At 46.3% G+C, this 17890-nt stretch overlaps 1 protein-coding gene across 1 annotated transcript in view; it reads right to left on the bottom strand.

The window, feature by feature from the left end:
• ME1 (malic enzyme 1) overlaps window positions 1-16708 on the bottom strand; it is a 221716-nt gene extending 205008 nt beyond the window's left edge. Inside the window, exon 1 of the mRNA XM_054162557.1 lies at window positions 16356-16708. Coding sequence (XP_054018532.1) covers window positions 16356-16457 — 102 coding nt within the window. The 5' untranslated portion in view covers window positions 16458-16708. The remainder of the gene's footprint in view (window positions 1-16355) is intronic.
• Window positions 16709-17890: the final 1182 nt, after the last annotated feature.

Consider the following 17890-nt stretch of genomic DNA (forward strand, 5'->3'; position numbering starts at 1 on the left):
AACAAGACCAAGTGCAGGGTCCTGCAGCTGGGTCGAGGCAACCCCAGGCACAAATCCAGGCTGGGCAGTGACTGGCTGGAAAGCAGCCCTGAGGAGAGAGACTTGGGGGTGCTGGTAGATGAGAAGCTCAACAGGAGCTCTCAGTGTGCACTTGCAGCCTGGAAAGCCAACCAGATCCTGGGCTGCATCAAGAGAAGTGTGGCCAGCAGGGCAAGGGAGGTGATTCTCCCCCTCTACTCAGCTCTGCTGAGACCCCACCTGGAGTACTGCCTCAGTTCTGGAGCCCCTATTACAACAGGGATCTGGAGGTGCTGGAAGGTGTCCAGAGAAGGGCCACGAGGATGAGCAGAGGGCTGGAGCACCTCTCCTATGAGGACAGACTGAAGGAGTTGGGGCTGTTCAGTCTGGAGAAGAGAAGGCTCCGAGGTGACCTCATTGTGGCCTTCCAGTATCTGAAGGGGGCCACAAGAAGGCTGGGGAGGGACTTCCCAGAATACCAGGCAGTGATAGGACTAGGGGGAATGGAATGAAGCTGGAGGTGGGGAGATTCAGGCTGGAGGTGAGGAGGAAGTTCTTCCCCATGAGAGTGGTGAAGCCCTGGAATGGGTTGTCCAGGGAGGTGGTTGGAGCGCCATCCCTGGAGGTGTTCAAGACCAGGCTGGCTGAGGCTCTGACCAGGCTGATCTAGTGTGGGGTGTCCCTGCCCATGGCAGGGGGGTTGGAACTAGATGATCCTTGTGGTCCCTTCCAACCCTGATACTATGATACTATACTATGATTCTCACCTGTGTCTTACCCACCTACTTACTGCAGAATAGTTAAAGGGCTCTGTAGCAATACAACCAGAAGAAAGTTATTTCTTGCCATAAACTACACAAAAGTAAGACATTCAGGAAACAACATTAGTCTGAAGGGAGTGTTCCTACAGGTTTTTATTAACTTTTATTTCTAAGAATTACACCTTCAGAAGGAAGCATTCGCCTTTTATTTTCTGCTTTGATCTTATCCACGTACTGCAAGAAGCACAAGAGCTTCAAACAGCCTGGTTGGAGAGCAGATGCTCAAGTTTCATGCAGACTTCTGACCTGGAACACTTCTATTCTTCTGGCAAACATAAAGCTAGTGGCTACAAGAGAAAACTGGACCAGTCATGTTTCCCAAGTAAGATGCAAAGTGAGATGTTCTACTTTTCTAAAGCTGAGATGAAGTGCTCCTTTCAAGCAGCTGCTGAAGCAATGTCATGAAACCTACCTTTGATGCAGGGAAATAAAGTAGTACAATGAGTGAGACATCTTTTCAAGTACCTGTTTAGACAGACTCACCCACATTCTCACCTACAATCAATATATTTAGTTCAATCACAGCAGTGTTCTAATGGAAGAATTCATATGCTCTACACAAAGTAAAAAATAAATACATTCAGAATTGTCAAGCTATTTTAAGGGCCATTCATTATTTCTTTACATGGGTCTTGGCTGACCTAATAACTAGACAGCCATGCCAAATCCCCTGTCACATGAGGAAGAGGGAAGGCTTTATCCAGCCTTTGCTCAGAGAGAGCAGTGCCGCTGGTAAGCCTCATCCTCTGAGAACATGGCATGAAATCTAGTCTTAATAAAAAGCAACAAGACATAGAAAGATAAACCACACTGCTTTTGTGCTAAGGCCACAGAAATTCTGTGCCTTAAAGACATACATTTGTATGCCTTAAAAGATGAACAGCAGATGTCTTCCTGTCTAGAGCTCCGTTAAAAATTGCATTACCTCAAGCTTGTGGCTACACATAAGCCACGCATAGAAATGATACACCAAAGTTCAGTGACTTCCTGAATAGAGGTTTGTTACACAGAAACTCTAGTATATTTTTTTTTCAAAGACCTTCCTTGAATACCCTATACAGAGGAAAAGCTTTGAAGCAAAGCAGGCAATCAGCTCTCCTTCACCAGGCCTGAAAGCTTTAGATGAAGTCTGCAAAATGACATCTACACTCAGCAGCAGCCTGAACAAAACAAGGAGCCCACAGAGAAGGTGACAAGCCAATGGCATCCTGGCTTGTATCAGAAATGCTGTGTCCAGCAGGAGTAGGGAGGTGATTGTCCCCTTGTAATCAGCTCTGGTGAGGCCACACCTCAAGTATTGTGTCTAGTTTGGGGCACCTCAATACAGGAGAGATGTGGAGGTGCTGGAGCCAGTGCAGAGGAGGGCAATGAAGCTGGGGAAGGGCCTGGAGAACAAATCTGATGAAGAGTGACTGAACGAGCTGGGGATGGTTAGTTTGGAAAAGAGAAGGCTGAGGGGAGACCTCATTGCTGTCTACAGCTACCTGAAAAGAGATTGTGGAGAGGCTGGTGCTGGTCTGTTCTCCCAGGTAGTTAGTGATAGAACAAGAGGGAATGGCCTCAAGCTGTGCCTGGGTAGGTTTAGACTGGACATTAGGAAAAAAATGTTCACAGAAAGTGGTCAGACCTTGGAGTGGGCTGCCCAGGGAGGCAGTTGAGTCACCAACCCTGGATGTGTTTAAAGTTGGTTTAGATGTGGTGCTTGGGGATATGGTTTAGGGGAGAACCTTGTAGTGTAGGGTTAATGGTTGGACTTGGTGATCCTGAGGGTCTTTTCCAACCTGAATGTTTCTGTGATTCTGTGAAAGGAGGCAGGGGGAGTTGGACTCAATTAACCCTGGAGGTCCCTTCCAGCTTCTAACATTCTGTGATACTTAGGTAAAGAGGCTTTACTGCCTCTTTCATAAGACACCTCCACACACAAACCTGCTTTCTGAAGTCACGCATCTGGAAGAAGGAATCCAAAAAGTCAGCTAGACACTAGAACTGAAAATGTTGTAACATGCTTCATAATCACCACCATGCAATCATCTCCAGAACAAACTGAAGGCTACTTTATTCTCTAGTCATTAGAATCTTTAAAAAGCCATTAGTAAAAGCTAAATGTATTTTTTTTGCCATCAGGGAAAATGTAGCAACATATTTCATAACCCTTCTTTTTCTTCTCATGCAAAGCAGTGATTCTGAACTCTCCATGCCAGAAAATAACTTAAAGGTGTATCACACAGCACAAGAGGAAGAAAGATGAACTGTGATATCCCCCCTGAACTGGATGCCCAAGTCCTTGTAACACTTTGTAGGACATAACTCTGTCCCACAGTTCACTAACAAGACACATGACTCAAGACTAAGCCCTCAGTTTCTTTAAGCAAAGTAACACTGAACTAAAGGCATTTGCAATTTTTCAAGCCACTTGTGGAGATATTTATTGTACGAACACCCAAAAAGAAGAGGCAGAACTCTGACTTCAGTTTTAATCTTAAACTTTGAGGGGGGGAAAAAATAATATATACAACCATTTTTCTAAGCCTGCAACAGGTTAACAGTTTCTGTTTGAACAATAAAGTAAAAATAAATGTGCAATGATAAAATGCATTGCTGCTCCATGACTTGCTTATATTTTAAGAGCCAAAACAGTGAGGAATTCACTTTCTGAACTCTTATGCCAGAGAAGCATATCCTGGCATATTTCTTCACCTTTGGCTGAAAGCCACAAGTATTCAAAGCATAAAAGAATTATGATGCCTTTCTTTCTTTTTTAAGCTGTTATATATTCTTTATGTATGTATAAAAGTGTTTACTCCACACTTCCTCAGCTTCCTCTATGTTGTAAACAACCCCAGCCCCGGCAGAGAGTATAGTGTTTCACACAGGAACAGGCACTAACAGTATCCAAGTAAACTACTGACACTGATTTCAATGGAAAGAACACAGTGCCTGCAAGAACTGTCTTCAGGGTGCCTTGTGACCTCCTTCTCCTAAGTCAGGATTTTTGCTTCCTGAATTACACAACAGATCATATTAGCAAAGCTTAAGCTTTGATAAGACCAAATCTTGTTTTCCTATGCATGCAATTCAGGGGTTTTTTTAACTAACTTCTAAAAACAATCTGTACTGAGGAATAGGCATAAAATAATTCTCACACAAGATGAATCTAGAGATCTGATTTTAACAGAAACACGCTTAACTTTCTCCACAGCATTATTTTTCCTCTGAAATCACCCCAAAATGTGGAAGATTTTAAATCATCTTAATTAAGAAAGAGATACTACAATATTCATCTTTTTACATGCCCCCCCCTGCCACAGGCAGTGACACCTCTCTACTACATTTGGTTGCTCAAGGCCTCATCCAACCTGGCCTTAAACTGCTCTAGGGAAGGGGCATCCACAACCTTCCCATGCAACCTATCCCAGAGTCTCACCATCCTCCTACTGAAAAACTTCTTAAGCTGAGGGAGAGGAAGTGTAGACTGCATCTTAAAACCATTCCCCCTCGTCCTGTCACTAGACACCCTCATGAAAAGTCCCTCTCCAGCCTGGCTTTAAGAAGATTCCCCCCCAGAGTCTTCTCTTCACAAGGCTGAACACTGTCAGCTCCCTCAGCCTGTCCTTAGAGCAGAGGTGTTCCAGCCCCCTGATCATTTTCATGGCCCTCCTCTGGACTCTCTCCATCAGATCCATGTCCTTCCTATATTGAGGGCTCCAGACCTGCACACAGCACTTCAGGTGAGGTCTCACCAGAGCAAAGTGGCAGAATCACCTCTCTGGATCTGCTGGCAATACATCTTTTGATGCAGCCCAGGATGTGATTTGCTTTCTGTGCTGCAAGCTCACACTGCCTGCTCATGTCCAGCTTCTCATCCATCAGCACCCCCAAGTCCTTTTCCTCAGGCCTGCTTCCTAACACCTCATCCCCAGATGTGTACCGATAGTGAGGATTGTTCCCACCCAGGTGCAGAACCCTGCACTTCTACAGATCCATCAGGAGGTTTATTCCCAGCCCAACCTAACCCAGTTTTACTGACACACAGCTACTGCTCCAACAGTTCAGTGCAGCTCTGCTGTGCAAAACTTTGGCTACCATAAATTACAAATTGGTGGTTTCCTACATCAGACTTGGCTCCTTGATGAGTTAAAACAGTCAATGGAGATAATTAATGTAAAACTGTTCCCAATGCTGGGCTCTGCCATGCCCTGGCACAAAAGAAAGAGAAAACCCCTCGGTGAAAGAGAAAGACATTCAAACAGTGCATAACTAATTGCCTGCTACTGTCAAACTGCATTACAGATTTTAATCACAGCAAAGGGGAGAGTCACAACAATCCAGAGAAGATGAAGAGACCTCATTGCTCTCTACAACTACCTGAAAGGATATTGTGGAGAGGCTGGTGCTGGTCTCTTCTCACAGGTAATTAGTGACAGATCATGAGGGAATGGCCTCGAGCTACGACTGGGTAGGTTTAGACTGAACATTAGGAAACATTTTGGCTGGGTTCTTTCAGCCCCCACCCAGGATGAGTGTAACGCAGCACACCTCAAGCTACCACTGGGTAGGTTTAGACTGGCCATTAGAAACACTTTTTCATGGCAAGAGTGGTCAGGCCTCGGAATGTGCTGCCCAGGGAGGTGGTTGAGTCACCAACCCTGGATGTGTTTAAAGTTGGTTTGGATGTGGTGCTTGGGGATATGGTTCAAGGATGAACCTTGTAGGATAGGATTATTGGTTGGACTTGGTGATCCCAAGTGTCTGTTCCAACCTGAATGTTTCTGTGATTTCTGTGAAGAGGCCTAGAAGCATGAGCCAGGGCCCCGGGGATGTGGCACTGCACTGGCCAGCACACAGCACCAGGTGTTACAACATCTGTTTTGTGCCAGTCGAGACACAGCCTCTCTACTCACTTCTAAAGAAGTTAACTCTGTGGATGGTCACAGGGTGTGTGCCCAAAACTGGCACCTTTCCTGGTTACGTGATCACACAAAACCTCCTGCTGAAGACAGACAATCCCTTATGCTTGGAAGCTGTTAGGACTGAGCCTTCTGCTAACAGCAGCCTCAGTAACTTCACTGGAAATGTTTTTTTTTTCAAGTAAGTTCACAAATCATCACATTTTTAACAGATCATGTCTGCATACCAGCATGATCAAATACAGTGGCCTTCTAGTATCTTAGGGGGGGCTACAAGAAAGCTGGGGAAGGGCTTTTTAAATGATAGGACTAGTGGGAATGGAACAAAAATAGAAATGGGTAGATCCAGAATGGATGTTAGGTGAGACACTGGCACAGGTTGCCCAGGGAGGTGGTAGAAGCCTCATCCATGGAGGTTTTGAAGGCCAGGCTGGATGTGGCTCTGAGCAACCTGCTCTAGTGTGAGGTGTCCCTGCCCATGGCAGGGGGGGTTGGAACTGGATGATCCTCGAGGTCCCTTCCAAACCTAATAATTCTATGATTGTACTCATTAAATGAATATAAGTTAGGGACCCCTTGGATTTATGATCTAATTAATCAGTGCTTGAAACATCTCAGTGCTACTGTGTTATCATAGCAACCACACAAATACACACAATTCCTCAAATTCAGCTGCATGCTCTAAAGCCTTGTTCATGAGCACATATACATAGAATACATAGAATACATATACATAGAATAAACCAGGTTGGAAGAGACCTTCAAGATCATCGTGTCCAACCCATCAACCAATCCAACACCGCCTAAACAACTAACCCACGGCACCAAGCACCCCATCAAGTCTCCTCCTGAAAACCTCCAGTGATGGCGACTCCACCACCTCCCCAGGCAGCCCATTCCAATGGGCAATCACTCTTTCTGTGTAGAACTTTTTTCTAACATCCAGCCTGAACCTCCCCTGGCGCAGCCTGAGACTGTGTCCTCTTGTTCTGGTACTGCTTGCCTGGGAGAAGAGACCAACATCCATCTGTCCACAACCTCCCTTCAGGTAGTTGTAGAGAGTAATAAGGTCACCCCTGAGTCTCCTCTTCTCCAGGCTAAGCAACCCCAGCTCCCTCAGCCTCTCCTCGGAGGGCTTGTGTTCCAAACCCCTCACCAACTTTGTTGCTCTTCTCTGGACTCGTTCCAGCAAGTCAACCTCCTTCCTAAACTGAGGGGCCCAGAACTGGACACAGTACTCGAGGTGTGGCCTAACCAGTGCAGTGTACAGGGGCACAATGACCTCCCTGCTCCTGCTGGCCACACTGTTCCTGATGCAGGCCAGGATGCCATTGGCCCTCTTAGCTGCCTGGGCACACTGCATCATGTTCATCTCTGAGTCAGAAGTCCACAGGTACTTGTCCCAGTGGGACAAGCTTAACTCAGTCCAGAATAAAGAGAATAATGCAAAAGAGATGGACATCCATTACTCCCTAGCTGACAACAGGTAGCAGGTCCCTCCTGACACCACACCTGTGCACAGCAAACACATTTGCTCTACTCTTTTTTGTGTGTTTTGCTTGTTTGTGGGTTTGGTTTGGGGTCTTTGGAGGTTTTTTTTAAGCATTCCACTCTGTCCAACATTATCATTAAGGGGAAAAAAATAATATAAAAATGACAAATATAAAAGAATAAAATAAATCCAACCACACAAAAACCCCACCCCTGGATGTTTCAGCATGTTTTAAATGTCCCACTCCTCTTAATGCTTACAGAAGACAATTTATTCTTTGTTTCAGGTAGCTGGGAGCGAACAGATTGCCCTGTGCATCTGGCACACACATCCAACAACGTTCTTATTTCTGTTCTTTGTCCCTCTCTTCATGCTACTCTTCAAGCCACAATGGGCCACAAAGATCTCAGGCAGCTACAGCACATTTGCTTCAGCTAGGGGAGCACAAAGGACACTTGCCAAGAGCTCTTGCAGGGAACACAAACCACTTGCTACTGTGGCCAAAATCTCAGAATCTCAGGACACTTTTGACACTTTTTCAAAACAGCTGCTCCACTGTGAAGTTTTCTAATACAAACTGGAAAAACCTAATTGAAGGACATTAATATTCTAGTTAGGACCTCCATCAGTAACGTATTTAGCACAACCGCACTGGGCCACTTTGCCATCAGAGCCTGGAGCAATGAGACCTCCTGCATGAAATCCCACAGGCACAGCATATACAGCTCAGGCAAGCGTGAAAGGGAAAAGCATGACAAAACAAAGATGGCACTTTTTAACTTGGGGTCACAGAATCACAGTACATTAGAGGTTGGAAAGGACCTCCAGAGATCATCAAGTCCAACTCCCCTGCCAAAGCAGGATCACCCAGGGTAGTCCACACAGGAATGCATCCAGGAAGGTTTTGATAGTCTCCATAGAAGGAGACTCCACAACCTCTCTGGGCAGCCTGTTCCAGTTCTCTGTCACCCTCACTGGAAAGAGGTTTCTCCTCATTTTGAGGTAGAACCTTCTATGTTCAAGCTTGAACCTGCTGTTCCTTGTCTTATTAGTATGCACCACTGGAAAGAGCTTGGCCCCCTCCACTTGCCACCCACCCCTAAGATATTTATACAAGTTGCTGAGATCCCCTCTCAGTGTTCTCTTCTCAAGACTAAACAGCTTCTGGGATCTCAGGCTCTCTTCACAAGGGAGATACTCAAGTCCCCTAATCATCCTTATGGCTCTCCCTTGGACCCTCTCCAACTGGTCTCTCTTGAGCTGGGGAGCCCAAAACTGGACACAAGATTGCAGGTGTGGTCTCAGCAGGGCAGAGTAGAGGGGGAGAAGAACCTCCCTAGCCCTGCTGGCCACACTTTTCTTGCTGCACCCCAAGATCCCATAGGCTCTCTTGGCCACAAGGGCACATTGCTGTCCCATGCAGAACCTGCTGTCCAGCAGCGCTCCCAGGCCTTTCTCCATGGACCTTCTCTCCAGCAGGGCAGCCCCTAACCTGTACTGGTGCCTGTTGTCATTCCTCCCCAGGTGCAGGACCCTGCACTTGTCCTTACTGAATTCCATGAGGTTTGCCTGCACCCAGATCTCAGACTGTCACTGGATGCCAGCACAGCCTGACAGGTGTCAGCCAACCCCCCCCGAGTTTTGTGTCATCAGTGAACTTGCTGAGGGTACTCTCAATTCCCTCATCCAGGTCATTGATAAAGATACTGAACAAAACTGGACCAAATACTGATCCCTGGGGAACACCACTGGCCACAGGCCTCCAAGTGGTCACAAGTTAGTAAGAAACATTGCAGTCACACACATTCACTTCCTCCTCAGAGAGGGAAGAAGGGCTGGGGGAAGAGAATCTCATGCCTTCTGTGGCCCCAACTTGTTTGTTTTTTCAGAGACGGCTTGATAACAAGAGAGTGAGTCAGCAGAACTGGATATGTAAATCAAAGAATGCAAAGTAAGAACCTCCATGCTCTGAGATATGCTTTCTGCAGCCAGCACAGGCAGCACTTACATTCTCTGCAGTTTATTTTACCAAGACAGAAGCACAACTTCTACAACGAGCTCCTAGCACCCACCAACCATCCAAAGCAACACTCAAGCTCTTCAGCATGTCTGCACAGCAAAGCACATTTAACCTGTTCTAAATACACAAATCCTGTTTGCAAGGTGCTCTGTGCCAGGATTAACATTTCTATTCAAGTAGCTTTCACACCCAGCGGGCACAGGATTCCTCAGTCTAAAGGGGAAAAAGAGTCAACTTTGTTTGGGTTCAGTTACTGAAGTTCAGAAGAAAATTACATAACTGAAAAGTGTTTTCAATGCCTGAAACAGCTTCACAGCAAAACAACTCAAGTTTCAGCTTCTTGCTACAACTCATACCACCACTCAGTTGCTATGACTGCCTGTGGTGGGTTGAAGTTTTTCCCCCCCAGTATTAACTTTTAGCCAGACCAACTCAGTTAGAAGCAAAGGCAGCTGTATTTGCAAGCAAAAACTACACTTTACAATGGAATGCAATGAATATGTGCAAAATATACAGTATTTACAGTTATTATACAGATATTTACAATTAGCAGACAACAGGATGACCCCCCCTGGTCAAAAGACCAGCAGAAGCCATTCCACTGCCCCCCCACCCCCTGTCCCAACAGAGAGAGGGGAGTTGAGAGAGAAAGCAGTGGGTTACACTTATCCCAAGCCCAGCCAGAAGCATGTTGAAGAGAGAAGAGAGAAGAGAGAAGAGAGAAGAGAGAAGAGAGAAGAGAGAAGAGAGAAGAGAGAAGAGAGAAGAGAGAAGAGAGAAGAGAGAAGAGAGAAGAGAGAAGAGAGAAGAGAGAAGAGAGAAGAGAGAAGAGAGAAGAGAGAAGAGAGAAGAGAGAAGAGAGAAGAGAGAAGAGAGAAGAGAGAAGAGAGAAGAGAGAAGAGAGAAGAGAGAAGAGAGAAGAGAGAAGAGAGAAGAGAGAAGAGAGAAGAGAGAAGAGAGAAGAGAAGTTACAGTACAGCTTCTCTTATCCCAGAATGAATTTGTTTGGAATAATCTGTTGCTTTCCTTTTTTACACCCAGTGGTGATTTATTTATATTTTTCTCCTTTTCTGCTCAAAATCTGCAGCTAAATTTTAAAGGCAAAGCCTAAACCAACCATACTGCCATACAGCTTATTATTACATAACTTCTTTTCTTTCATTTCATTTGCTTTTAATTCAACTCACAGAACTCAGTTGGTAGCACATAAGACCCTTAATGGGAAGGTTGTGAGTTCAAGCCTGCAGTGGGCAGTAGTGGCCTCCCTACTCTAGTCATGAGGTCTGTGGTGACAGGTTGGACTTGATGATCTTTGAGGTCTCTTCCAACCTTAGTGATACTGAATACTGAACTTTCTTCCAAGCTCACTGTCTCAGCAATCTTTTCTCATAACTGCAAGCAAAGAACTGGAGGCCAACAGGAAGAAAAGAACCTAACACCAACCACAGCAACTTACCTCAGTCAGGAGGAAAAGTAGTAAGAGGCAATGAATGAACACTACAAGCTGTATACATAAAACAGAAGACAGTCTTCTCCCAGGCAACCAGCACCAGAGAAGAGGACACAGTCTCAAGCTGTGCCAGGGGAGGTTTAGGCTGGATGTCAGAAAGAAGTTCTTCACAGAAAGAGTTATTGGCCATTGGAATGAGCTGCCCAGGGAGGTGGTGGAGTCACCATCCCTTGAGATGTTCAAGAGGAGACTGGATGAGGCATTTGGTGCCATGGTTTAGTTGATAAGATGGTGTTGGGTGATAGGCTGGACTTGATGATTTCAAAGGTCTTTTCCAACCTGGTTAATTCTACTCTAAAATAATCTGATTGAAATACTTTGTGCTTTTCCCAAACTTTTCCCTTATCAATAGTATGCAGGAGAAATCTGCCTCAAGGTAAGAGAGAGGGAAAAAAAGCACAGAATTATTTTCAAAGCCTCTTCACACACACTGTAAATAAAAACACTCTCATAAGAAACCAAAACATCCTGCCTCACAGCTCCTCCCTGACACTTCAAAAAGGTGATTTCAAGAAGGAGAATGTGCTGGCAATGAGAGAACCTCCTTAACCACCCTATGGTACCCATGGGTGAGCCACCACTAAGCTTACACCCTTGCCCAAAACCCGAGCACACAAGGTAGCTGCAGTTCTGCCAGTCTTCAACCTATGCTCCTGATTGCTACAAAGCAAACAGCTCAGCTGTGAACCAGCCTTGCACTTGAAGAGCCTCCTATTTTAGGATGTTGTTTCACAAAACAGCATCTTCAGTGTCAGAGACCCCAGTAAAAGGTCAAAAATGCAGTGCCCACCAAATCTACAGGCAAAATCACTACGAGTTTACTCCACATGTTTCAAATAAAGACTGGTTTGCATTTTGTGCTAGCACAACCACCATGCCATTTACTTTTGTCAAAGACCAGAAAAATGGCATGAGCTTACACCTCTCAAGGGCAGAGCTGGGAAATGTTGCTGTTTAAAATGACAAAGTTGTAAAGGGTAAAAAGTTTATAGCCAAAAAGGAGGTAGAACAGAGTGAGAGTGATCCGCAGTTATAGCCACCCCAAGAAGTGCCACATAGTCTGCCTTTTTCACATGGATCTAAAAGACACTATCATACCTACTACCACTTAATATGAAATCACCTCCAGAAAATCCCTTTTACAATTTCATATAGACACTTCTAATAAGCTATTGTATGGAATCACAGAATTATTGAGGCTGCAATAGAGATCATCAAGTCCAGCCTATGGCCTAACACCACCACATCAACTAGACCACGACACTAAGTGCCACAGCCAATCTTCCCTTAAACACCTCCAGGGACGGTGACTCCACCACCTCCCTGGGCAGTCCTCCTTGATCCACAGCTTCAGCAGTTTTCTTCCCAAAATATTTATCCACAGCTCAGGGAAAAGCAACACTCATTGAGCACTGGCCACTCAAGAGGACCCAGCTAAAGCACACCCAGTTTCAAGATGTAAAAGTATGAACATTACCAGTGGAAGGAAAAGAAAGACTTCTACTGCTTGGTATTTGATAAAGGAATAGACTTATTTAGAAGAGCTTCTTAAATGTTTCTTCTCTTTTACCCATCAGATAAAAAAAAAAATCAGAAGCATTCCCCTGACATTTTGTCTAACTGAATTTTAAGTTTTCTGAGGCCTATTACAGGGTCAGCAAAAAAAGGCAAAGCCATAAAACCTTTTCTTATTGTGACCCAGTTTGGGCAACTAGTATAGGCTACTGGAAAAACTTGGTATTGAATAAAGTGTTTGCATATTGTCTGAAAGCAAGCACTTATTAAAAAGTAAATAAATATGAGGTCAAGGCTTAGTCTCAAATGATTTATGTGCTTTAAAATTGCAATCTCATACATTGAGTAAAGCATAAGTGAGATTTACAGTAGGAGCAGAGCACATTACTTTCACACTCCTTTTAACTCCTCAGCTCAAAGAGCATACAAACTCCCAGCCAAAAGTTTCTCATGAGATCCGTTTCAGTGGAAAGAAGTGCAACTGTGTTTGTTTTCCTTGTAATTGCTATTTACAATGTGTTCAGTTGCCTGAGGGAAAAATAAAAGACAATTACCAAAACCGTGCTAAAGACACTTTTAAATACTGTGGACCTAAAATGACAGGCAATAAACTGAAGCCTGGTTAGTGTCCATAGACTTGGACATGAGTCCTTCAGTAATTAAACTCAGTGTGCTACGATCCACTGTTCCACTGGACTTTTGTGATGAGGCAAACCATTCAATGACCCTGTAAAAGCATCAGTGGTTTCATACATAGGCAAATGCCTCAGCATGAGAAAAAAGAAAAAATAAATGATTAAAAAAAAAAAACAAACTCATAAAACCACCAAATATTTTCATTAAAGTTTCCCTCAGTGAAGTTTGTACATTTGTGACTGACAAAGTAAAATACAGGAAGATGAAGAATGACTTTTACCTACGGCTTCAACATATTTCACTGCTTAGTATGTTCTAGAAATTCTGTTGTCCAGGTAGGAGGAGAGGGCTAGAAGAACTTTGGTGCTATTCCCACAGGCCTTTCTCTCACATCTAATCAATCATCAAGGTTAAGTATAAGCAGCGATGCATGCATCGAGCATGCAGAAATTCAGCACTAAATGGAGACAGGCATTAAAAAAAACCCAAACCTTTAACAAAATTTAGTTTCTCATTTTTTTTTCTTCCATCTGTTTTTAAAGATGTCCAAGTATAAATGATCCCCTGTAACATTTTCCTTTCAACTTCCCTGAGCAAAGGAAGGCATTACTTGAGGATGCGAGCCCCAAGCTTCCACATACTGCAGCATACTTCAGTTTTACCTGCTTGACAAACCATCTGGCTTGGTTTAAGAGACCCTGAAGACATCACTTGTCTTATTATTGTACAAGTCACTGCTAGATACCACTAAGCCTGTACTTACAGTCTACTTGTGCCAAGTATATGCAATTAGGACTATTAAATCTGGCACCACATCCAAAAGAAAGTGCTGATACCAGAGAATTGCTGCTCTTAGACAGGGCCCAGGAGTTAGCAGAAAGTTCTGGCACTTTGGCAGAACTGCAAACAGTCCCTGTACTTTAGAATCATTAAAGGAGCTATTCTAGCCTGGAGAAGAGGAGACTCAGGGGTGACCTTATTACTCTCTACAACTACCTGAAGGGAGGTTGTAGACAGACGGATGTTGGTCTCTTCTCCCAGGCAGCCAGTACCAGAACAAGAAGACACAGTCTCAGGCTGCGCCAGGGGAGGTTCAGGCTAGATGTTAGGAAAAAGTTCTATACAGAAAGAGTGATTGCACATTGGAATGGGCTGCCTGGGGAGGTGGTGGAGTCGCCATCACTGGAGGTTTTCAGGAGGAGACTTGATGGGGTGCTTGGTGCCGTGGGTTAGTTGTTTGGGTGGTGTTTGATTGGTTGATGGGTTGGACGCGGTGATCTAACCTGGTGTATTCTATGTATTCTATCTACTTCAGATAGAATTCTTTGCAGTCTGATGCTTGTTTAACAGCGTTGGCAACAGAAAGTCAACCAAGAGTACCAGCCCTCATGCATGTAAGAAGACCACAAGTTATCAAACTGGCAACCTCAACATATTTTATTGCCCATGTATGTATATATTAGACAAGAAGATATGAAAGGGGGAGCGAGCGGGGAGTGTATAGTAGGGTGTAATACAACCACACCCACCAAAAGTCACCTATCTCATCAGGTAATCTCTTTTTCTGACTTCACCAGATCAGGACCAGATTCTCCTCACAGGCGTAAGGACCAGATTTTTCAGCTGACAGTTCCCAACGCTGAGCTCTACATTGGCTGTGTAGACGTGGCTGGTAATAAACAACTTTCTCGTTTGCTTTTTTCCTGCTTGTCTACTGCCCAGTACACATGTGTGGAGCCACATCTGAGGGGAGAGAGGAGAATAAAGGGGAGGTGCTAAAGAGCAACCTTCCCCTTTAGCACCTCATTTTCAGGTATGCTGTTCAGAAGCAGGGTGTATGATATTCAAGGGGGAAAACAGAGCAATGAGCCTGCTTTGACTCAGACACCCTTTATTCAACGTATTTTAGAATAAGCTCCATTTACTTCTTAAAACAAGATGGATTTTTTGGTTGGGTTGGCTTTCATGGTTATTCTGAATCAGACTTTTTCCATGAATACTGCCTAAAAGCAGTCCCAAGCAAAACAGCCTTTCCTTGGTTGCTTCTTGGGAGTTTTATGTTTTGGTTCATTTTCCTTTCACCTCACCTCAGGGGACCTTCTTAGGCCTACATACACACAGAGACATAAGACAGCCTTCTGAGGAAACTTTGTAGTCAAGCACCAAGATTAATAAAAGCACTATTCATCTAACTAATATATGGAGCTTTTAGTGATGAGTCACCCTAACCAGTAAAACCAGAGACATCTTTTTTGGCAATTTCTACAACTCAGCAATAAGCACAATGACTGGATATACACTCTAATGCAGAGGTGCAAGTCAGAGCACCATTAAAAGTAACATGCAAGAACAAAGTTGGGACTAAGGACTTGACAAAGGCTTCATGTGCTAAGCATCTACCTTTGCCTTGACCTACGTTTCATTTTGGCACCAAATTCAGGGCCTGTCACACTGATTAACTGTTTCACTATCTGAACTTTGCATCTTTATCAGAGCTGTGCAAACATTTAGTTACTCATCTTTATTTCTTCTGGATTAGTTTGACACAGTTAGAAAGTTGTATCAAGCTGACCTACCACTCTTCAGCAAATCAGAAATATAATAGAAAGGTTTTGCTGCACTATGGCATCTTATAGGTGTTAACTGCATTCACTGATGCAGAGCAGAGGGGAAACTGGAGTTGGATTTTACTGCTGCATGTGGAATAATAGTGATAAAAATGCCTCTTCCACCTGCCAGGGGATAAAGCATAGAACAACGCTAACAGCCAGGCATGCCCGCAGGAAACCAGGTGGGGCAAGCACCCGTGGGAAACAGGGTTGGCAAAGAAGGAGGGTATCGGGAAAACACCGGCGCAGCAGCGGGATGCCGCATCACAGCAGCGGAACTTTTGCAGAATCACAAAACGTTAGGAGCTGGAAGGGACCTCGAAAGATCATCTAGTCCAACCCCCCTGCCAGAGCATCCTCCTCCCCAGGCTGCCGCTGCTTCCCTCCTCTGCACCTCTGCAAGATACAGAGGGGCCGGAGCTGCTGCATGCGACGGGCTCCGAGGCCCCGGAGCCGACGCTGGCGGGGTGCGGGGCTGGCACTGCGCTCGCCGCCGCCCCGGGCCCCCCGCCGCCCCGAAGGAAGAGGAAGCGCCACCCGGCCCGCAGGAAGTGCGGCTGCCCCGCTCCCGCCGGCCCTGGCCCGGCGGCTGCTTCAGGGGGGTGGCCCGGGGGCTCCCCAGACGCTGCACCGCGACAGGTGGTGGCGGGCAGAGACTGCCCGGCGGCCCCGCCGCCTCGGGCCCGGCTCCGGCTCTGCAAGCGGTCCCCAGCCGCGGCAGGTTTCTCCGGGCGGGCAGGGGGACGAAGGGGAAGGAGAGGGCTCCCAACCCTCTGTGCCCACCGACACGGGGCGTCGCGGCCGCACCTACATCGCCCACCCCCTACCTTGTTGAGGTGGGGGTCGCGGAGCACCTCGTAGCCTCTCTTCATGGTGAACTGCAGGCACGGGCCGGCGTCCCGGCTCTCAGCTGCTTTCCTTGCTTGCATGGCGCGGCTCGGCTCGGCTCGGCTCACTGCCGTCAGGTCGCTGCGGGAGCGGAGGCAAAGCTGCGGCTCCTCCTTGCTGAGGTGACCGCCCGACGGGGTGGGGTGATCCTACCGGGAGGGAGGGAGGGAGGCAGAGAGGGGGCAGAGCCGCGGCAGGGCGCCGCCGCCGCTGCCGGGAGGGGGTCACCGGGGCACCGCTGAGTCACCGGCGGCTCCGCGCGACCCCAGGGGCCGGGCGAGCGCCCAGGTGCGAAGTGGGGCAGCGCGAGGGGCGAGCGGGAACGCGGCCCTGCAGCCCTCTGCGCACAGCAGACCCCGGCGGCACGGTCTGGTCCGGCCCGGCCGCTGCAGCCTAGCCCTGGGCCCAGCGTTTCTAAGGGGCTTAGACCGTCCTCCCTTTTCACTGACTCAGCTGGCCCCTCCCGATCGCGCTGTGCCCGTTAGAAAGAGGCTGGTCTCTAATCACCTGCCGGGGGGGAAGCCGCTGCTAGCGGTTCCCCATCGCCTCGCTGGGTTTTACAGGGGATCCGGCGTTACCTAATGCCGGTAATGCAGCTGCTTACGGCTGGCAGGCATCAGGAGCCCGGACACAGGCGCTGTAGTGTGACCCTGCGGCCAAGCCACACGCAGGAGCCGGGCCTGCTTTAGCAGCAGTCAAGTTTCACTTTCCTTCTGCTATTAAGTGACAGTGAAATCCAATCTTTCCCGGCGGGGATGGGCTGCATAGCTTTGTGCTGTCAGGGGCACGCGTTGGATGTAATTAGCTTTGGGCTGGGGGAGAGCAGTGTGCCGGCTTCAGCTGTGCTGTGTGGGGTTATGGCTGGCCGGGATGGAGGGTGCTGCAGCTGAGCAGGCTCTCCACTGGTTTGTCCTCCTGTCCCTAACATTTGTTTGCAATGTGTTCTCAAACCGCACGCAATCTGTTGTGTGCTGTATGACTGTGGCTTTATTCCTTTCGATTCATGTATGGAAGCAGAAGTCATTTCCATACAGATATCATAGCCCTGCTAGAGAAATTACACAGCTTGAAATGTGTGGCTGGGAAAAAAAAAAAGGTTAAAAGGGGTTTGCTCTCTGTTGTTGAGCAGTGATAAACAGATAAACATTTTGTAGCCCTTTTAAACTTGTCTCCTGACATTTAATCTGTAAGCCTTGCATCTGTTCTGCTAACTCATATTTTATTAAAATAAAAAAAAAATTAAAAAGCCTCCTACTGAATCTGACCTTTCCTGAATTTCCTGTCAAGTAGCTCAGAAAAGTTCACTTGGGGTTAATTAACAAAGGAGAGTTGGAGGTGTTCCAAGTCTGTATTAAAACTTGATTAGCAAGTCAGCAGAAAATGCAGTAAATAAACTTCTCCTTCATTCCACCATCTCAGAAAGTACTATGGAAAGCAGCATGAATAAAAAGTTTTGAGCCAACTTTAAACCTGG

Source organism: Dryobates pubescens, chromosome 6 (assembly GCF_014839835.1).
Source record: "Dryobates pubescens isolate bDryPub1 chromosome 6, bDryPub1.pri, whole genome shotgun sequence".
Lineage (NCBI taxonomy): Eukaryota > Metazoa > Chordata > Aves > Piciformes > Picidae > Dryobates > Dryobates pubescens.